The 22,827-nt window shown below is 41.4% G+C and overlaps 1 protein-coding gene across 5 annotated transcripts in view; it reads left to right on the top strand.

Annotated features, from left to right (window-relative positions):
• myo18ab (myosin XVIIIAb) overlaps positions 1 to 22,827 on the top strand; it is a 257,478-nt gene that overhangs the window by 62,535 nt on the left and 172,116 nt on the right. For 3 of the 5 annotated variants that reach the window (XM_034169042.1, XM_034169044.1, XM_034169043.1), the window contains one exon: positions 21,253 to 21,340. In XM_034169042.1, coding sequence (XP_034024933.1) covers positions 21,253 to 21,340 — 88 coding nt within the window. Of the gene's footprint in view, positions 1 to 6,171; positions 6,284 to 7,083; positions 8,152 to 19,163; positions 19,236 to 20,041; positions 20,108 to 21,252; positions 21,341 to 22,827 lie in introns of those variants that run through there. The other 2 variants (XM_034169041.1, XM_034169040.1) reach the window with 1 other exon arrangement.

Raw genomic sequence — 22,827 nt, 5'->3', positions numbered from 1 at the left:
AGACAGAAAACTTAAAGCAATATGTCTCAAAAATCGAAAATGCACAACAAAACAAATGAGGTGTTGTGTGGGCTGCTGAAGAGGAGGTACTGCTGGCCCACCACCACCAGAGGGCACCCTGCCTGGAGTGCGGGCTCCAGGCACCAGAGGGCGCTGCCGCCTCACAGGAGCAGCCGGGGTGACAGCTGACACTCATCACCTGTGACAGCTGTCACCACTCATCTGATCTGCATCGGTATATCAGCAAGACGTCATCTCCACCTCTTTGCCGAGATATCGTTCTACCTGAAAGGTAATATCCTCAGCCTGACTGCTTGATAGAAAGCCCTTTTTGTTGTGATTTTTGTGAGTGATAACAGACTTTTTCTCCAACGAGAGGTGGAGGTAGCTTCCCTGCCGTGCAGATTGCTGGGTGCAGACGCACCCACGTTTAATTGTGTTTTTGTTCCTCGCCAGCAGTACCAGGTCCGACACGCGGAGGCAGTGGCCACCTGGGATTTCGGGACTTGGCGGCTCCAGTATTCCCGGGGTCTGGTGGCGGAGGAAATCGTGTGGTTCCGGTTCTGCTTTGGACAGGCGTCTCCTATCTTCGAGCCTGCCCACACGACACCTTGTAATTTGACCTTTGATCTATTGTGGAATCTGTTGTGTTTGTTGTGCACGTTCGCAACAGTAAAGTGTTGTTATTTGACCTATTCTATTGTCCGTTTATTTGCGCCCCCTGTTGTGGGTCCGTGTACTTACACTTTCCCAACATGAGGAACGAATGGGAGGAAACTGGAATCAACGTTTGTGACCGAATTGTAAGAAACCGCCTAAAGGAAATGGGATTTACATACAGAAAAGCTAAATGAAAGCCATCATTAACACCTAAATAAAAAAAAAAACAAGGTTACAATGGGCTAAGGAAAAGCAATCGTGGACTTTAGATTACTGGATGAATGTCATATTCAGTGATGAATCTCGAATCTGCATTGGGCAAGGTGATGATGCTGGAACTTTTGTTTGGTGCCGTTCCAATGAGATTTATAAAGATGACTGCCTGAAGAGAACATGTAAATTTCCACAGTCATTGATGATATGGGGCTGTATGTCAGGTAAAGGCACTGGGGAGATGGCTGTCATTACATCATCAATAAATGCACAAGTTTACATTGATATTTTGGACACTTTTCTTATCCCATCAATTGAAAGGATGTTTGGGGATGATGAAATCATGTTTCAAGATGGTAATGCATCTTGCCATAGAGCAAAAACTGTGAAAACATTCCTTGCAGAAAGACACACAGGGTCAATGTCATGGCCTGCAAATAGCCCGGATCTTAATCCAATTGAAAATCTTTGGTGGAAGTTGAAGAAAATGGTCCATGACAAGGCTGCAACCTGCAAAGCTGATCTGGCATCAGCAATCAGAGAAAGTTGGAGCCAGATTGATGAAGAGTACTGTTTGTCACTCATTAAGTCCATGCCTCAGAGACTACAAGCTGTTATAAAAGCCAGAGGTTGTGCAACAAAATGCTAGTGATGTGTTGGAGCGTTCTTTTTTTCATGATTCCATAATTTTTTCCTCAGAATTAAGTGATTCCATATTTTTTCCCCTCTGCTTGGTCTAAAAAAGTAACCGTTACTGACTGCCACAATTTTTTTCCTGATTTCTTATAGTGTTTCTTAAAGCCAGAAAGTTGCCATTTGAAATGACTTTAGTTTTGTGTCATGTCTGTGATCTGCTTTTTTTCTACAAAATTAAACACCCAATGAACATCCTCTGAGGCCGGTGATTCCATAATTTTTGCCAGGGGTTGTAGTTAATTCAGTAATATTCTAAAGTGTTCTTTCTCACTCACTCCATATAAACGTTCTGTGTTAGTTCACAGATGAGCATTGCTATGATAAAGATAAAAAAAAGATAAAGGTGATGTTTGAAGATTTTATAATTTTTTTTATTTTTCGATTATAACTGTATAATATATAATATAAAAATATGCTCTCTTGGACTTTAGCAGTTGAAATTTGTTGAAGAAAACAAATCTGCTTAGTTGTTCATTAGAAGAGTAAACTTTTATTCATCTTATTCCAGAAAGATTAAAATAACGATGTGACCGTGACGTGGAGTAACGCTCTGAAATTCTTTTGAGAATCCTTTGTGGATTGTGTCAGTCAGTTAAACTCTCCAAAGAGAGTCAGTACCAATGTCACACCCAAAAATAAGACCTGACGCCAGATAAACCAAACTGACCTTAGCTGGACTGAACGTGTCTGGCTGCCGGTGGACTGTGTTCTGGACTGGGAACCCAGGTCGCTGTTGGTACTTTTGTTCTGATCCTCTGTTTTTGGAAACCAGATGTTTAGTGCAGAAATTATTCAGATTATATTTTTTTTTAAGTTTCATACTGAAGTACAGACTGAAGTTCTGTCTACTGCTCAAAACTATTCTACCGTTTTAAGGTATTTAATTTCACATAAACATACCATGATCCATCACACAAAATCAGAGATTTGAAGATGAAACACTTTCTGATGTTAGAAAGGTGGCTTCGGATTGAAAATTGGTTAATTTGCTCTTTGGTTTATGACGATGTGTGTCTGGCAAATAGAATCAAACACGGCCGAGTAAATGTTTAATCAAACTTACTGTCACTTTAAGAAGGCAAAATTAACAAATTCCATGAAAGCCAACATTTATATGTAATTTTAAGCAGCTATAAATGAGGTTGACGCAGAAGTGCAGTACCTTGACTGGCCTCTTGAGGCTGTCTCAAAATCAGAGCACTTTCCCATAAGACTCGTGTTAAAATGTTTAACTTTAGAGCAGAAATAAACATGTTTACATCCTGATACAAAAACCAGATTTGGTCTCTTTTTGCAGTTTCTGCCTCCAAGACAACTGTACAGGGGCAACTTTTTTTTTAATGTCTTAGTTTAAGTTGTCATAGCCGTAGAATTCTGTTTAATTGGGGGGCGTGGTTGCTTTGAGTGACAGCTGACAGCTGCTGAGCAGTGGGTGTCCGTGTCTCGTCGTTAGCTCAGAGTCCGTTTGATGCGCCTGGTCATGAACGCTGTGTCTGCTTGTTGGGAATATTTTATAAGCACCTGGAATAATCTGGTTTGTGGTGAATTGTCCTAATAGATCTGACGTTTCTGTTGCAGTCAACATGCCGAGTGACATTTACGATTATGAAAAATTATGATGAATGTACGATTATTAAAAAAATACGGACTCATAACTTTTAATGTCTACAACAAAGAAAACTGAGCAGTTACCAAAAATAGGATTTAATAAACACCACAACCCGGGTTAGGTGGGTCAGACTGTACGAGAGGGGCGTGTTCAGGCATCGCTTGCTACATGTAGAACCACCTGTGGAACACCCCTTTATGCGTTGAGTTTGTTGTTTAGCTGCTGTGAACATGGCACCATACAGAACATAGTCCAGACACTGGCTTCATTTGGGCTCTTCCGGGTCTCTGTAGAAAACCAGTGGGTGACGTTACGCAGGCACTGTCCAGTATATATAGTCTGTGGTAAAAACACACTCTCATGTGTTGATTACTTTTAGAAGAACGTACACTCCTGTAGAATTACAGTCGGATGAATTTGAACATGTTGGTGCACGGGCATGGTCAGGGTGTTGTGCTTGTGTGGCAAAAATATAAACAAGCAGGCGGTTTAGTTCATCTGCCTTAAACCGTAAATGCTATCATCTTGTAACTTGTCAAAATCAAAAGAGCACATAATAATAAGTCAGAAGACAGTGGTTAGCTTTGATTCACGAGCACAGTCAAAATAGTAGCTTTATTTTGTCTGTGTAAAAGCCTGTAGACATGTCTGCCATCTGCTGGAGGGAGTCTGGAAATTACAAACAACTGCTATTTATTACCTGCCATTAGTCTGCCACTTGCTGAGCATGGGCATGTTTGTGTGCTGCACTTCTTGGTGTGAGCGTTGGTGAACGAGTTATGCTAATCACAAGCAGAAACATGATGCCCACTAGGTGGGCACATATGAGGCAGAATATACAGAAACTGGAAAGCCAAATGTGTATAGGATAGAACACGTGGCTGGGGATGATACCAAAACCTTTTGTGATGGCAAACTTGAAACAGTTCCAGTGTTGTGTGTTGGGGGGTGTGGCTGGATATTTTGGTGTTCTTTTCTTTTCTTTGCTCTCCAGGTGGCATGAGAACTGATTTGTCTGTGGAGAAGGTGCTGGCTGAAGAATCCTTCACCCTCATCAACATCATGTGCAGCACCTGTGAATGGTGCTCACATGCAACCTTAAAGACTTTCAGCTGAAGCAGATAATTGGATGGCGTTCTGCATTTAAGTCATGTGTGATTCAAGCAGAACTGCCGGGAACTCGACCTTGTGATGTTCGCTTGTGAGACGCTGAGGACCGCGCCTGGGTTTGACACATCGAGCCCGTGAAGCAAGGAAGGGTGAGGGACACATGCTGTCAGCACACATCAGAGGTGATTAAGTGTTTGACTAATTGTTAATAGTAACTTGGTATTTTGTTACGCAGTATACTTGAATTGTGATGAGAATTGTGCAGCTTGCTTCTCACTGCTGTGGCGTGCGGACAAGTGATCCTCCACCTGTTGTGAGAAGCTGCTCATTTGCATAAAGCTTAAAATACAGACCTGAATGTGTTGCTGATAGTGTGTGTCTTTTGAAGGATATTAGTTGTAACTGCTGACTTACCTCACCTCTTCTATGCTTCGCAGAGTCGGTTTGTCGTGTCCACCTGGGGGGTGTTTGGCGGTGGTAGTGGGTCCAGGAGCGCCGGGCTTCGATCCTTTTTGGCGCTGGAGAGCGTGCCAGCCTTCACTCCACCAGAAGGACGCTATTTTGTTTTTTTTACACTTTGTTGTGCACCAGCGGGTGAAATAAATACATTGTTTTTTGGAACCGCTTTCTGGTTATTTTTAGCGCTGGGTTCCGTCTGACGCAGGTTCGCTCCTCAACCCGCGTCGACACATAACATCCAGAGTGATTTGCAACATTTGTAATATCTGTGTTTTAGAGTGTTGTTCTAGAGTCACTATTGAAAGAAAGTCATTGTGTTTTGTGTTAAATGGTGATTTATTATATCGCTAACTGTTTCCAAACCTTCCACTGGATTTGCACCCTCTGGTGTTGATGAAACATAATAAAACACAAGTCAGCAGAGAAACTGTATGTGTACAGTACGTTGCTTGTTTTCACTAATTAAATCTGCTCAATTTTTTTTTTTTTTTGAGAAGTTGGAGAAAGCAGTGTGGGCTGAGCGGCGTGGTCTGCTGCCATTGCGATCCAGATGCAGATAAACATCAGTAAATGAATGAACGAATAGTGAAAGAATTCATATGTCCTTTTAAAAAATTTTTAAACCTTATTTGTCTACTGATAATATAGCTAGCGGCTCTATTTATCTACTGCTAATGTAACCAGTTGCTTCTGGTATATTTCAGTGCAGTGAATTTGTATGTGATCCTGAAGCAAAGCATCCCATCAGTGACGTGTGAGACTCTGTGGACTTTAGCATCCATGAGATGAGCAGGCGACGCTTGACTTCTTAAGAGACATCTTCACCGTTTCCACTTTGAGCCGTTTACCATCATTCGTCTAAATTGCAAAAAAAAAAAAAAAAAATCCCACCTCCTGTTTGTCTGGTACTTCTCCTAAAGTTTGTCCCTTTCTCATCAGCGTGGAGTTCCACTGATCTGTTCTCTCTCCATCTGTCTCTGTTTGTTCTCATCGGGTCCTCCTCCTCCTGCTCTCCTTTCATCCATGGCAGCCCATGACAACAGAACAGCCAACATGGCATTCTCATCTCGCTTTTCCTTCTGGGAGCAAAAGGGAAGTGTCATTCCTGTTTTGTGAACTCACACTGACACACTGCATGCTGGTGATCAGATAACTGTGTGTGTGTGTGTGTGTGTGTGTGTGTGTGTGTGTGTGTGTGTGGGGGGGGGGGGGGGGGGGGGCGGCTGTGCCTCTGTCTGACCTTCGTGCACGGTGTGTTTTCATCATCTGAAGTAAGTTTGTCACCTCTGGCATTTGTTGGACACCTTTAACCAAACACTTAACCAGTGCATCAGTTTGGAAGCGGTTATCCGGGTGGTGCAGCGTGCAGCCATACTGTCGGATCGTGCATGGTGTGTGTGTGTGTGTGTGTGTGTGTGTGTGTGTGTGTGTGTGAGTGAGATGAACAGCAGCATCATGCTGTGTCACGGTTTTGATCTGATTTCTTTTTTATACCAACTTCAGATTCAAGACGAAACCAACCCAGGTAGCAAAAGTGTAAGTCAACATTTCTATGCTTTAGTCACCACCGAGCTGTCGTGTGTTCCAGCCCGATTGAATTTTAGGCTATTTCATACTTGTTTTTAGACTGTGTTATCGCACTGTACTCGCTTGTACCAGACCTGACTTGGCTAAGATCAAACATAGCGAATAACTGGCTTTGATTTATGTCTGTGAACCCTTTATTGCTTGCATGCAGGACTCGTGTGTAACACTGGTTTTGTCTGGATTGCACCTGTAGAAATGTTCCTGGGTGTGCAAAACGCGGCTTTAATGGAACGTTTTTATGCAAAACACGCATTGAATTCCATCGCTGTGCAGCCGGGTGACACAAACAATATTTCAGAGAATTACTAACGTCAAGTCATCAGCAGGACGGTGAGAATTTCCGCTTCTTATTCTAACGTATTTCTTATTCAGGTGGTAACTGTGCAGCATGCATAAATATTGTCATCATTGATGATTTACAACGGGCATTGGGACTGGCCTTGTGCGCACTGTTGGCCCATACATTGGTGGAAAAGCCCCATTGTTTTTATGATGAGTGCACCGTTGGCCCAGGAACATCGCTACACCTACTATTGGATTTAAACAATAATGCCTCACCAAAAACAAACAATAAAACAAAAATCATAGATTGTGTAATATTTTGGAACATTGTATATGTGCTTTTTTACATGTGAAGTCCTTTTTATCAGAACCACTTTACCCAACTTTTATAATGAAGAAGATGCTTGATTTTATGTTCATGTATCACGCGCATCCTCACACCACCTGTCTTTCTTCTTTGGGAGCAGTCAGATGGTGATAGTCTGTCCAATCGAGCCAAGTCTGTACCAGCTCTAGACCCTGGAAGGGGATTGTTCCGAACAAAGAGCACCTCTCCAGCCACCCCTAGAGATTCAGTTTTCCGGGTCAGCAGTCCCTCTCCACCAAGGGGCGGGAATCTCGTCAAAGTACCAGAGCGCTTCAAAAGCCCAGAGCCGAAAAAGCCAGAGCGATTTAAGAGCCCCAAACCGTCGGGTGCTCCTATGAGTCTAGAGCCTGTTAGGAACGGTGTTCAAGAAGAAAATGGCGTTATGACAAGCGGTACTGAGAACGGTGATGTCTTATCTGTGGGTTCCAGTACCAGAGAGGTGGATACTGCAGATGACCAAGCTACGACACGCAAGAAAATGGTGAAGGTGGTCCGGCGTGTTGTCAGGAGGGTCATACCCATTGAGGAGGAGGAGACAAAAGTAAAGCCTGGTCCTGAACCAGTTAAACCAGCACCGTCATCAGTGACGAAGGGCCCTTTGATGTCCGTGTTCTCCTTCAAACACGATGCAGTCAGAATGGCAGATAAAGATGATATTTCTCTTGGCTTGGTGAACCTCATGGTCAGAGGTCGGACCAGGGAGTCCCGCCCACGATTCCGCAAGGATGAACAGTTGAAAAAAACTGAGCCAGAAGAGAAGAATCAGAAGAAAGAGGAAAGAAATGAGCCAGAAGAACTGGAAGAAAATGAAAATACCCCAAAGCTACAGGAGGCTGATTCCAAACCAAAACCCAGACCGGGTTCTGAAAGTACAGCTCCACCTTCTTCCAAATCTTCTTATACCAGACATCCAGCTCTCCCACAAATTGTTGGCTTTATCCCTCCACCAAAACCTTCACCCTTATCTCCTCCTCCTGGCTTCATACCTTCACCCAAATCAGCTGCTGCCAACAAGTCGGCCTCTCTTGCTTCAAGAAATCCAACAAGCCAAAAATCCACCTCACCGTTAATCTCAGCTCCTAAATCCTTGTCACTGACAACTGCGCAACCGCCACGTTCCAGTCCTGGAGCCGCGTCCGTCCAACAACCTACTGTCAACACACGACAGGTACCAGGTTCACCCTTCGCATGTCCGCTCAACATTTTAAACGTTTGTGTTGAGAAGCGATTGCTCATGTTTAGTAGCTGTTTACTTACGTTTTTAATCTGTAGTTTTCTCTGGGCCCCTCCCCAATCGGACCGGGAGTGACATGTTTAGCCGCATGTTCTCCTTGAATTGCTGGCTGTCTGAGTGGTGTCCAAAAAATGAGGTGGGCTTCATAGATAATTGGCAAAGCTTCTGGGGAAAACCTGGTCTTGTTAGGAGAGACGGCATCCATCCCACTTTGGATGGAGCAGCTCTCATTTCTAGAAATCTGGCCAATTTTCTTAAATCCTCCAAACCGTGACTATCCAGGGTTGGGACCAGGAAGCAGAGTTGTAGTCTTACACACCTCTCTGCAGCTTCTCTCCCCCTGCCATCCCCTCATTACCCCATCCCCGTAGAGACGGTGTCTGCTCCCAGACCACCAATAACCAGCAAAAATCTATTTAAGCATAAAAATTCAAAAAGAAAAAATAATATAGCACCTTCAACTGCACCACAGACTAAAACAGTTAAATCTTCCATTCCAGCTTATTAATTAATCAAAAACCCAGACAGAGCTTTAATTCATTTGAAAGCTTGACTCTTAGTCTTGTCCATCCAAATTGGAAGTCCCAAAAACCAGTTTTATTTGTTATTATCTATCGTCCACCTGGTCGTTACTGTGAGTTTCTCTGTGAATTTTCAGACCTTTTGTCTGACTTAGTGCTTAGCTCAGATAAGATAATTATAGTGGGCGATTTTAACATCCACACAGGTATGGAAATTGAAGACTTAACAGTATTCCCTGAAAACTCCCTTCTGTCTGATCATTTCTTAATAACATTTACATTTACTCTGATGGACTACCCAGCAGTGGGGAATAAGTTTCATTACGCTAGAAGTCTTTCAGAAAGCGCTGTAACTAGGTTTAAGGATATGATTCCTTCTTTATGTTCTCTAATGCCATATACCAACACAGTGCAGAGTAGCTACCTAAACACTGTAAGTGAGATAGAGTATCTCGTCAATAGTTTTACATCCTCATTGAAGACAACTTTGGATGCTGTAGCTCCTCTGAAAAAGAGAGCTTTAAATCAGAAGCGCCTGACTCCGTGGTATAACTCACAAACCCGTAGCTTAAAGCAGATAACCCGTAAGTTGACGAGGAAATGGCGTCTCACTAATTTAGAAGATCTTCACTTAGCCTGGAAAAAGTCTGTTGCTCTGTAAAAAAGCCCTCCGTAAAGCTAGGACATCTTTCTACTCATCACTAATTGAAGAAAATAAGAACAACCCCAGGTTTCTTTTCAGCACTGTAGCCAGGCTGACAAAGAGTCAGAGCTCTATTGAGCTGAGTATTCCATTAACTTTAACTAGTAATGACTTCATGACTTTCTTTGCTAACAAAATTTTAACTATTAGAGAAAAAATTACTCATAACCATCCCAAAGACGTATCGTTATCTTTGGCTGCTTTCAGTGATGCCGGTATTTGGTTAGACTCTTTCTCTCCGATTGTCCTGTCTGAGTTATTTTCATTAGTTACTTCATCCAAACCATCAACAGGTTTATTAGACCCCATTCCTACCAGGCTGCTCAAGGAAGCCCTACCATTATTTAATGCTTCGATCTTAAATATGATCAATCTATCTTTATTAGTTAGCTATGTACCACAGGCTTTTAAGGTGGCAGTAATTAAACCATTACTTAAAAAGCCATCACTTGACCCAGCTATCTTAGCTAATTATAGGCCAATCTCCAACCTTCCTTTTCTCTCAAAAATTCTTGAAAGGGTAGTTGTAAAACAGCTAACTGATCATCTGCAGAGGAATGGTCTATTTGAAGAGTTTCAGTCAGGTTATAGAATTCATCATAGTACAGAAACAGCATTAGTGAAGGTTACAAATGATCTTCTTATGGCCTCAGACAGTGGACTCATCTCTGTGCTTGTTCTGTTAGACCTCAGTGCTGCTTTTGATACTGTTGACCATAAAATTTTATTACAGAGATTAGAGCATGCCATAGGTATTAAAGGCACTGCGCTGCGGTGGTTTGAATCATATTTGTCTAATAGATTACAATTTGTTCATGTAAATGGGGAATCTTCTTCACAGACTAAAGTTAATTATGGAGTTCCACAAGGTTCTGTGCTAGGACCAATTTTATTCACTTTATACATGCTTCCCTTAGGCAGTATTATTAGACGGTATTGCTTAAATTTTCATTGTTACGCAGATGATACCCAGCTTTATATATCCATGAAGCCAGAGGACACACACCAATTAGCTAAACTGCAGGATTGTCTTACAGACATAAAGACATAGATGACCTCTAATTTCCTGCTTTTAAACTCAGATAAAACTGAAGTTATTGTACTTGGCCCCACAAATCTTAGAAACATGGTGTCTAACCAGATCCTTACTCTGGATGGCATTACCCTGACCTCTAGTAATACTGTGAGAAATCTTGGAGTCATTTTTGATCAGGATATGTCATTCAAAGCGCATATTAAACAAATATGTAGGACTGCTTTTTTGCATTTACGCAATATCTCTAAAATTAGAAAGGTCTTGTCTCAGAGTGATGCTGAAAAACTAATTCATGCATTTATTTCCTCTAGGCTGGACTATTGTAATTCATTATTATCAGGTTGTCCTAAAAGTTCCCTAAAAAGCCTTCAGTTAATTCAAAATGCTGCAGCTAGAGTACTAACGGGGACTAGAAGGAGAGAGCATATCTCACCCATATTGGCCTCTCTTCATTGGCTTCCTGTTAATTCTAGAATAGAATTTAAAATTCTTCTTCTTACTTATAAGGTTTTGAATAATCAGGTCCCCTCTTATCTTAAGGACCTCGTAGTACCATATCACCCCAATAGAGCGCTTCGCTCTGACTGCAGGCTTACTTGTAGTTCCTAGGGTTTGTAAGAGTAGAATGGGAGGCAGAGCCTTCAGCTTTCGGGCTCCTCTCCTGTGGAACCAGCTCCCAATTCAGATCAGGGAGACAGACACCCTCTCTACTTTTAAGATTAGGCTTAAAACTTTCCTTTTTGCTAAAGCTTATAGCTAGGGCTGGATCAGGTGACCCTGAACCATCCCTTAGTTATGCTGCTATAGACGTAGACTGCTGGGGGGTTCCCATGATGCACTGTTTCTTTCTCTTTTTGCTCTGTATGCACCACTCTGCATTTAATCATTAGTGATCGATCTCTGCTCCCCTCCACAGCATGTCTTTTTCCTGGTTCTCTCCCTCAGCCCCAACCAGTCCCAGCAGAAGACTGCCCCTCCCTGAGCCTGGTTCTGCTGGAGGTTTCTTCCTGTTAAAAGGGAGTTTTTCCTTCCCACTGTAGCCAAGTGCTTGCTCACAGGGGGTCGTTTTGACCGTTGGGGTTTTACATAATTATTGTATGGCCTTGCCTTACAATATAAAGCGCCTTGGGGCAACTGTTTGTTGTGATTTGGCGCTATATAAAAAAAAATTGATTGATTGATTGATAATCCCGTGTGGTGTTCTTTGTCTGAATTGCCTCTAGTGTGGTCAACTGACAGCAACTTTCACCCATTTACAGAACTATGGACCTGTGAAAGAAGTTCTTAAATGACAAAAAAATTGCATAGTTATGTTTTGGCACTCAAGGCAAGATTGTGGTTGTGCTTAAGAGTTAAGTAAACATTAAGGAGTGGTTAAACGTTGCTCGCGTATTTAAAAACAGGCAGTGATAAAAGTTGTCCATTTTGTTTGTCAGAACATGCAGTCACAATTCCTTGTTGATTGGTTTTGTGATTGTATAAGGCCAGCTTGATACTCCTTCCCCAGAGACAAGTAAATATCTGGAAAACATTATTGTAGGTCTGAGGTACATGAACACGCTGGTGGTGATCCATTTTATTATTGTTCACCAATGAAGACCAGGAACAAACAGTTGTGATGTAGGTTGGTCAAGTTTGTTGGTTTGTGCGTTTTGCCATTAAACATTTTGATTTCACAGTTGAAGTTTAAAGCTAAATCTGAACAGGATTCAGTTAGTGTACAAAAGATAAGAAGTAGATTTCAGTGGGGATAGGGCACTCCCCAGACAATGGAATAACGGCGCTGCACCATTATACTCCCATCATAGCGCTGTTATACTGTGTTTTTATTTGTCAATTGATTCATCAGTTTTCGTCAAAACCATTTAAAGATATAAATCGTGACTCACCTTTCTGCTGATTAAAGTTGCTCAGCGGGACTCTTGCCTGTTGTTGTGGGCAGGGCTCTAGCCATGATGGGCGGCACCGGTGCTGCATATTTCCGTCTGGCTCTTGCATTCACATTGGCCACTCATTTTCCAAAAAATAAACTGAAATGAAAATTTACCAATTTTATCATATTTCAAGCTTAGAGTTTTTAAACAAATAATTAAAGAAATCATAAATATATTTGTCATTTTCTTCATATCAAATCACCCGCTGATGGCAGCAGCATTATTATAAATAGTAGAGCTCAACAGTCAGTGATTTTAGCATTCTGTGAAGCCACAGCAGTGTGTAACAGCAGCTCAGAGTGGAGCAGAGAACAGCTGAAAACAGCGTCTCTGTCCACCTGAGTGAAAGGGGAAAAAAAAACCCTCTAACAAACGCTTTCATTAATTAATCCAAAGCACCTCCTGTGTCCGTAGTTGCTGTTACATTCTGAAATTTACAGTTTATCTTACAGTTGAAAGGCTTTGTGTTTCCAAAAAGCTCCAAGTTTGCTGGTGTGAGTGAGGAGAGGAGGAGGGAGGAGGAGAGGGTGGAGAGTGAGGGGGTGTGAGTGAGGCGAGGACGAGAGGGTGGAGAGTGAGGGGAGGAGGAGGGAGGCTTCACTCATTTTCACTGAAAAGTTAGTAGTTTTCATTGGAACTGTTTACAAACTGTTTACTGTTTACTAATGATCCCATGGTCATTCGTGTGAACAGCTAAATGCTCGTTAAAAAGCAGTGGATCAGCTTAACGATCATAATCGGTCATCTTCATCATGCAGACTCATGGGGCTTTCACACCGGGCCGCTTCAAGTTGATTCATGTGACGACGCAGGAATGTCTGCGTCAGGTGTGAACAGTAAGGGAGCAGAGAGGTGATGAGGGTGCAGGGGAGGTGGTGCACACAGACTCAGCTGCAGCCAGTCCGTGTGAGCTCTGATTTCTCTTCTAGTTTCTATGTCTTGTGCTGAGCTGCGGGTTCTGTTATAATTTACCTTCCTTCCTGTGGCTGGGAGCTGCAGCCGGCTTTCAGGTGTTCACACGCTGCGAGTGGAAATGGAGAAGTCCGGAGTTTATACTAGATGTGGACATGTCTCTGGCAGTCAGTCTGTGAGCAGGACTTATTTAGGGACTTTAACAGAATCAGACAGAACTTGACAAGGTGAGCACAATGAGCAGCAGTCAGGCTGCAATCTGAGCATTTTTTTTCTTTTAATTGTTCACATGTGCTGTGTAGTTTTACTGCATTGTGTACATGTTGGCTTATTAACGGCTAATTTAACAGTAGCTCATCTAGCTATAGTTAACTTTTTTGTGATTACGTTTTTATTTTACATGGTGTAGATTTTTAATTATTCTTCAGTTTATGGGTTCTACCCTTATTGTGTAAATATCACTTATATACATACTGTCCATATTCTTTAGCCTTGGGTGGGTAGGGAGAGTTCCCATGGGATAAAAAAGCTTTTCAACCCACTATCCCTGGTTCTCAAGACCAGGCACCTAAGTGGCTCTACTCTACTCTTTTCTACTCTTTTTTTTTAAAGATATTTAAATATACCTTAGTATACACTAATAGAGTTCTACCTTAGAATTGGAATTTATAATAGAAGATGTACCTTATTGAATTTTCATGTATAAAAGGTTTGTGTCAACAATCCTGCATGATTTATAGCTCAATGGAACACTGCAGGAATCATAGATTGGCATCGGGAAACGTTGTATTGAGGGTGTGGCTTCCAATCACGTTGAGTACCGCTGTGTTGAAACTACATCCTTTCTGCATCCTGTGTTCCACAGAAAAAAATTAAACATGAAAATTCAGTAAGGTATATCTTATATATTATATTCCAATTCTAAGGTGGAACTATGCCAGTATACAAAGGTATATCTAAAAAGGAAGAGTAAAATAGGAGAGTAGAAAAGAGTAGAGTAGAGCCACTTAGGTGTCAGGTCTTGAGAACCAGGGAAGGATGTTTAAGTTTTTGGCGTCCGATTTGCTTCCTCCTTTGCGTCCATCTCGGTCTTGTGGCGTTGAGCTACATCATCTCGGTACTAGGTTGCATCCATGTGGCGTCGCCATGACACCACACGACGCAACTTGAAGTGGGCCCGGTGTGAAAGGGGCTTCAGTGACAATAGGAAAGTGTGAAAAACTGATTCAGAAAGTTTTGCAACCGGCTCTTTAAAAGAGCAGGTTTGAAAAATCAGTCCAGGTTTAGCTCTTGTTCAGTTTTTAAACAATATATTTTATTTATTTTTGTTTTAAAAAGTAATGCAATCCAACTCAAAACTGTTGAAAAAACAAAACTGCCAAGATGACAGAAGAACTCTGCCCGCCTCAGTGAACTAAAGCCGCTGTGTGTAAATTTACATTTACAGTCAGAGAGTGTTGAATTGCGAGACACAGCTCTCTGCCTGACTGGATTTAAGGTACAGTGAGTCATTTTTGAAGAAGACGGCAAATGGTATGCCCATCACATATGAATGTGTTTTTAACCTTTTCAACATTATTTATGACCTTTTCAATGTTATTACCTCCGCCAAGGAGGTTATGTTTTCGGTCGCATTTGTTTGTCTGTCTGTCAGCAGGATAACTCAAAAAGTTTTGAACGGATTTTGATGAAATTTTGTGAAGTGGTTGGAAATGACAAGAGGAACAAGTGATCCGGATCCCGATGCTAACGCGTTAGCATGTCTATAGCATTTTCAGTGTTAAAAGTTAGCATTAAGCAGTTGCAGCTGTCATCACGTTCGGGTGCATTTGTTTTCAAATTGTAATATTTCTTAAATTTATTTTTGTTTATATATTAATAATCTAATGATTATTATATACAATTTTAGAGAAAGAGACAAAAAGAAATAGATCACTGTGCCAAGGAGGGAATCTCTTTAGGGTCAGTGACCCTATGGCCTTGTTTAGAGAAGTGTTTCATAAATGTTAAAAAAATTAATATATTTGCAGTTTAGTTGAATAATAAATTGAATTTTGTCTCTTGTTTTTGTCTATAAGCACATGCAATATCAATAACAGTGCTCAGATGACAGTAGCTTCTGGGAAAGTTACAATAAATAATAACAATAAACTGTGATGCCAAGCACTAAGGATACATGCTATCCAGTCACAGCAGATGAAACTGTTTTACTACTGAGCAAACATCATTGTTAGACTTTTTTAGGTTCAATGATTCCACGGTGTGTAGATGTTATGGCGTCAGTGACCCCATGGCGTTGGCGGAGGTTTGCACTCTCTGAGTGCTTCTAATTTATTTTATTAACTTTGACAGAAACATGCAAAAACGTTTGATATTACAAAGATTACAACATAAATGTTGTCTATTTGTATTTTTTGTCTGTTATTCTTGGTTTCAATGCATCTAAAACCACTCAAAATGAGTTAAAATAGGCCTTTCCAATAACGTTTCTGAGGTATAAAACCCTATAGGTTATCACCGGATGATAATTGCCAACAGCACCACTGTGCTAAAAATTTCTGGGGAGAACCCTGGGGTAAGAGTGAAAATAAAGGATTTTTAAGCAGTATGTCTCTTTTGATGTTGTTGCTGTTGGTCATTAACTTCTACTTACTAGAATTATTAAACCTATAAAAATGACCTTCACACTTAACAGACATCAGGTTCAACAGCAGAATGATCTTCAGAGATTGTGGTTTTAAAAAACTAACTTGTATACAAACCAAATGTATTTGGAAAATATGGTGACTGTCTTATCCATTATATTTCCAAAGAACTCATGGAAATCAAAGTCAGAACTGTTGAAGAAAGACATCAGTTCCTATTTGCATGAACTTGAGTTTCGTTTTGTTTTTTCCTTCTTTCTTGTTACACCCTTTTAAAGCATCGAGACGAAGTACTGTTATTTACCATAACTCAACCTCATTATTGGACATTATTTAAAACAATTTAGCTTCTCATTTCAAGTGAATGCTAAAATAAGAAGGCAAAAATGGACTGAGCCATTTTTTAATTACCCTTCTGCAGATGGCATTTATGTGCGGTTGAAGATTTGAGGTTGACATTTTTTTTTGAAGCTATCTCACACACACACACACAAAATCAATCCATATTTTTTGAAAGTTACTTTTTTCTCCTTAAAGTTGAAGACTCGTTATTTTGCAGAAAGCTTCACATTTCCGCATGTCCCTCTTCTTAACGTTGCTTTCTCTTTTGACTTGTACCAACTAAATGAATGCTGTTTTCAGAATGACAAACTGTAACCATATTTCTATTTGAATGGATGCTCAATTGTCAGTGACTTCTGTGCATCTGTAAATAATCCTGCAGTCTATCCGTCTGTTGTGGATGTTTGTGTTTGTCTTAATGTTCATGTTAACTCACTGAAAATGGGCCAGTTGTTTTAAAGTAGACCTGCATTGAAATAAATGTGGTCAGATCTCAGAAAGAAATAGCTGATATGTATTTATAAAACCCTTGTGAATGCAGTAAAGTAAATCTGTAAGCCCAAATTTGTAATTCAGCAGAGAAATCTTCATTTAAAAATGACAAATTTGCAGCTAAGATTTGGCCCTCGGCGAAAACTGTACATTGTTTGAAAACTGTTTGTACATCCGGGTCATTGCAGTGACGTCCGGCAGAAGATGGAACACTCCTGCCTTCAGTCCGATCCTGCATTGAAATTGATTTTATCTGTTAGTAATGTTAGTTATACACATCCTGGTTTCAACATCCAAAAGTAAGCTGCAGTGAATGTGAGATACAGCTCTGCATGCTCAGATCAGCGACGACACTGACAGTGGGCGACGTTCTTCCCCGACGCCTCACTCTCTGCCTCCGCTGCGCTTACTGAGTCTGTGTGCTCGGTAAACACCGAAGCGGGCCACTCACATCTCCCCCATGTCTGCTGTGCAGCCGGAACCATGTCCCTGTCTACTGAATGGAGGTGCAGCCAACTTGGCACAAGTCCAGAGACTATGCTCGCTGTTTTGATGCGGATCGGCCGGTGACACCTGTTGCTGCAAGGACAGACTTTCCGCAGCGCCGCACATCTCGGTAATCGGAGCCACAGAGCTCCGTGGCCGCTGAGAGAGGTTTTTATCTTTTTAAAGACTTGGATTCTTTGCGGGTCCCACCTCCGTACCCCGTGACGGTAACACCGGAGGCGAAAGACAGTAGATTTTCAATGAAAAGTCCCCCAAAATAATTTTCAAGCACAAATAAAAGAAATGTGTACTCACCAAACGTGCCGCAAGACAATATGAAGTTTTAAAAAAAGTAGATCCTTCTGTATAAGACAAGAAAAAGGTGCAGATACAAACTGACGTAAATCCACAAATTACAGTTGGCATGCACAATGCATGCTGGGATAGGGTCTTCTCCCTGACATCTCGGCAGCGTCCCGGATGTGATGACAGTTTTGCAGAGGGCTAAATTTTAGCTGTAAATTTGTCATTTTTAAATGAAAATTTCTCTGTTGAATGACAGATCTGGACTTGCAGATTTACTTTACTACATTCAGAAGGATCTTATGTGTAAATATAAGTCATTTTTTGGTCCAAAGATCTGACTGCATTTATTTCAATGCAGGTCTACTTTAAACCATTAAACAACTTTACCTAAACCTGACAGTGATTCTTATTTTTCCCCCAAGTAATTCCACAGAAAATGCAGCATCCCCACTAAGTAATGGCCTGGTCACATGGCACTTAACGAAGGGTAAAGAAGCCCAAACGAAACAAGAAATTTCTGGACTTTCGTTGACTTTTGTTGGCATCATTTAAGCTCCACGCAGCTTTGTTCCTGCAGCTGGCGCTTGATCAGGATTTTTACACTGTTGAAAAATTTGAACGAATGCCACTGAAAACCTCAATTCATCTGTATTTTGTTTTGCTGTAGTTCTTGACAGTTTCTTATCATTTGCTTAGTTTTTGTAACGTTAGTGTTTAGTTTGACTTCGTTCAACCAGCTGAATGTTTTCATACAGTACAGAAGCCGGTTTGTGAGCGCTGTGTGGTGCTGCTGATGGCCAACATGATCGTTGATGGCTGTGTATTTGTTTGCAGCAGGGGGGCTTCGCAGGAGCGCGATCAGCCTCGTTTGTTTCTGTGGCGCTGAGGGCAGACACGACGTAATATTTGGTGTTGTCTGCTGTGACCTCTGAGTGAACTGTGCCTCGGTTTGTGCACACCAGGCGGCAGTTTACAGAAGTGGGACTTGGAGCATCAAGTGTGGTTCCAGCGGCAGTGGTCATTCGCATGTGAACAGCTTTGATCCACAGAGGTGTAACATCAATCAAGCAACTGAAACGAAGGCACTAGCTTGTTAGCGTTCCAAAGCTTTATCAGCTAACCAGTGCTAGCTTCCTGGCACACAGTGCATGTGGTCTCTCTGAACTCCGCGGCAAAAGTTGAATTTTTTTTCCCCAATGCATTCAAGGCAAATTTTGCACGGGAAAACCGAGTAAATAAATAAATAGTCACGGTTACATACACATACACTATATGAAAACATGTTTTCTGTTGTTTTTTTTATTAAACACAGCTTTAATGTTTGTCAGTTCATAAGTAGATACATTAAACACATTATTCCGCTTTGGTCTTTCTCTCTGTTTGTAAGATTTTCATTATCATTCTCATGCCGTGTCCACTGTTCCATTAACATGTCCACTGTCCCAGAGTAGTCTTTGTCTGGAGTCTCACATGCTGACATGTCTTTTTTTTCTTTTCTTTTTCCTCTTATTCTTTCTCTTCTGCTCTGCACCGTACTTGCATTGCCTTTGCTGGCTTTCCTTGGCTAAGCTGGAGCCAGCATTCAGTGTTTCGGCCTCTGTTCAAGTCCCTGCGGCCCCTCAGCCCCGGGACCCCCTCCAGGTACTGCAGTCCTCCAGCCTTCCTCTGGGCCTCCTGGCTGGAATATGTACACGTGTGGCTTGTCAGAGTGTAAGGCCTGAAATCTAATTTTGCTCCCTTTCCAGATCTTAACGATATAACATGTCCTTTCCTCTTCCCCCATGATTCCAAAATTTACCCTGGTACAAGTGGGCCGAATCCTTGCCAGTCCTCTTAATCTGAACTGATTCCAGGGCCATATTTGAGCAATCAGATTCTCTGATTGAGTGTGAATGTTGTTTTTGTTTATCATCTAAATGTAAATATGCATGTTCAGTTTGATTTTCAAATTTCCTGAAGCTGTGTGTGGCACAGACCAGTTACTCTCTTTTTTTGAGGACGGTCACAGATGCACTTGAGGCCGCTTCTGAATGGTGGCCGTGTGAGTTTGGTGCGGCTGTTAAATGATTTTACTTTGTGTCAAAATACATCAGCTGATTTCTGTCTTTGTTCACTATTCAGAAAACGAATTTGTAAGAATTATTTGATTTTCCTCCATCATAACATTCTTCAGCTTCTAATCCGTCAGTGTCTAAGATTATAATATTGAGGTGATGGGATGCTTGTAACAGGTGCTAGCATAGATGCTTGTGAGATTAAATGATCCAGATTCTTCTGAGTTTCAGTGGAAGAAGAGAATCTTTGACTTTGTGCAGCTACAGTTTGAATTTATGCAGACGATACCTTCATCTTACTGTCTTTCTGTCTGTATAACGTGTCTGTTGCTTATATGTAACTGTGACATTTGACCTCCTGCCTTCCTCCTCTTCATGCTGACCAATCACCAGGCAGCGGTGGAAGAGGACCCTGTGGCCCTCCTTCAGGCGTCCCATGCTGCGTCTAATCAGTACCAGGTCTGGCTGCACTTTGCCTGAGTGTGATTCACTACCTGACACCCCCCCCCCCCCCCCCCCCCCCCCACTCTGGAGTGCTGTGCTGATTTTTGATCTTTAACGTTTTTGCAGAGTGCAGTTTTACCATCATGATTGTGTGATTGAAGCAGTCACCTTTGGTCACACACAAATTTGTTTTATTGGTTGACATGTCTCTTTTTGTTTGTTTTTTCCCATTTAATTCGATATTGTGTTTGTATTATTTTGTATTTATTCAGTAGTTTGCCCCTTCTTTTTATTATATATAAGGCTCCCTCTGTGTCCAGTAAATTGATCGATGGCCTGTTAGTTGTCAGAGTTTATACTGAGCGGTCTTCGATCGTTTCTGAGGCTTGTTGAGGCCGGTGAACACTACAGTGCTGCTGCACGGATTACAGGTATTGAAAAAGATGAAGTGCAGCCTTCGTAACTGTCAGCATCTTACGCAAAGAAATACACAAACACAAGCTGATGCAAAAACATTTTGCAATAAAGTCCACAATTCCAGGAATTTGTACGACCATTGCAAGTATCCAGTATCACAAATGTTTCACAGGTGTTTTTTCATTTGAATGTTGAGATTTTTCTATTTTCTCCTGAGTGACAGTTGTGTAAACACTGAGGTGTTATAGTTTACTGTTCAAACCCTCGCCGCCCCGATGGTGATGTTGAACTGAAAACGTGTGCAGACCTGAAACCAGCTGCACATGTCGTTCACAGTGGCACCGACACGCAGCAGTGCTATAGTGAAAACCGGCCTCAATCCTCTTCAGCCGTCCTTTGGTGCATCGAAACGCAACCGTACGGTACCTGTTCTGTATGGTTTGGAAGTTCTTGACTCTTTCTTTGGTTATACACGGCAACATTCACACGCACACCCCTGAACAAGCATGCAGTGCTTCACGAATTCCACAGTCATCCACTGCATGTTCGCTCTCTTAGCGAGTGTTTCCACCTCGCGTTCCAGCATGTGCCGTGTTAAACTGGTACCATTGGGTTTTCCCCCCCTTCACCAAGAACCAGATCTAATGTAAATTAGTTTTCTGTGGAGTTGCCTGATTGTAATAACACAGTCACACTATTCAGAATTGACAGTGCGGTTTCTTCTCCTCACTGTTGTCCTCCAGGTGAAGACCGAGGAGCAGATAGCAGCAGAGCAGGCGTGGTATGGATCAGAGAAGGTCTGGTTGGTCCACAAAGATGGATTCTCCCTGGGTGAGATTGAGTTTCTGTTGTCTGTTCAGTATTTGGTTAAGATGACCCCATGGCGCCCCCTTTGGCACTTTATCTTGGTACATCCAGCCTGGTGGTGACCCTGGGATACAACCAGAACACAGGATTCTATTTCCTATCTGTCCTGGGATCACTCTTGGAAGTGCTGAAGGTTGACGTTCAGAAGAGGTTATTCTGGGCTGCTTTACGTACTGCGGTTAGAACAGCCGCACTCTGTATTAGGGGAGAAAAATGGTTCGATAAATGTTTGCAACCAATTTGGACTGTTTTTTGTAAACCATTGCTCTCCGTTGAATTGCTTGGGTACCTCATCACCAATAAAAGCCAAAAAGAATTGATTTGTAATATTCTAAAATGCATAGAAATGAGAAATCTTAATATTAAAGGAGGCAGAAGCAAAGTTTAGAAACTTTCATTAATTAAATAATTTTAATTGTTCATCAGTTCTCAAAAATGGATTGGTTGTTTGTGAACTAGAGAATAACTTTGGGTAAAGGTAGAGGTGGGATGATGGAGCCAAACCTCGAGCAATTTATCGATCTTGGCCACATGTGAATTCACATGAGTGTCCCACCCACAGCCTGTGCACTCCACTTTTTTTTTTTTTTTATCTACACCAGTGTGGTCAGTTTTCAAAGAAAGAAAACGGTCTGCATTGTATTTTAATTTTAGCTTTAAATGTAGCTGCATCAAAATGTCTGATCAGCCAAATGTGTGTACCTCTGGGTTAATTTACATGTATTCTATGCAACACACAGCCAAATAGAAAAGTGATCTATAGTTATTTGGCATACTGGCAACATTAAATAATTAACTCATTTACTGGACTTTGGACATGCACTTATTATGGGAATTTTCTGTTATTCCAACATTCTCTCTGAGCTGTTTTTTTTTTTTTTTTTTTTTTTTTTTTTAAATCAGGGGCTGTTTTTGTACAAAAGACATCTTGAATGAAATTATGGAATTTGATGCATGTGTTAATTTATTTTAGGGTTTCTGAAATCAACACATGATTACAACCCCTGGCAAAAATTATGGAATCACCGGCCTCGGAGGATGTTCATTCAGTTGTTTAATTTTGTAGAAAAAAAGCAGATCACAGACATGACACAAAACTAAAGTAATTTCAAATGGCAACTTTATGGCTTTAAGAAACACTATAAGAAATCAGGAAAAAAAATTGTGGCAGTCAGTAACGGTTACTTTTTTAGACCAAGCAGAGGGAAAAAAATATGGACTCACTCAATTCTGAGGAATAAATTATGGAATCACCCTGTAAATTTTCATCCCCAAAACTAACACCTGCTCGTTAGTCTGCATCTAAAAAGGAGTGCTCACACCTTGGAGAGCTGTTGCACCAAGTGGACTGACATGAATCATGGCTCCAACATGAGAGATGTCAATTGAAACAAAGGAGAGGATTATCAAAGTCTTAAGAGGGTAAATCATCACGCAATGTTGCAAAAGAT

Source organism: Thalassophryne amazonica, chromosome 4, assembly GCF_902500255.1.
Source record: "Thalassophryne amazonica chromosome 4, fThaAma1.1, whole genome shotgun sequence".
NCBI lineage: Eukaryota > Metazoa > Chordata > Actinopteri > Batrachoidiformes > Batrachoididae > Thalassophryne > Thalassophryne amazonica.
This window is presented reverse-complemented; position numbering and strand designations above follow the sequence as displayed.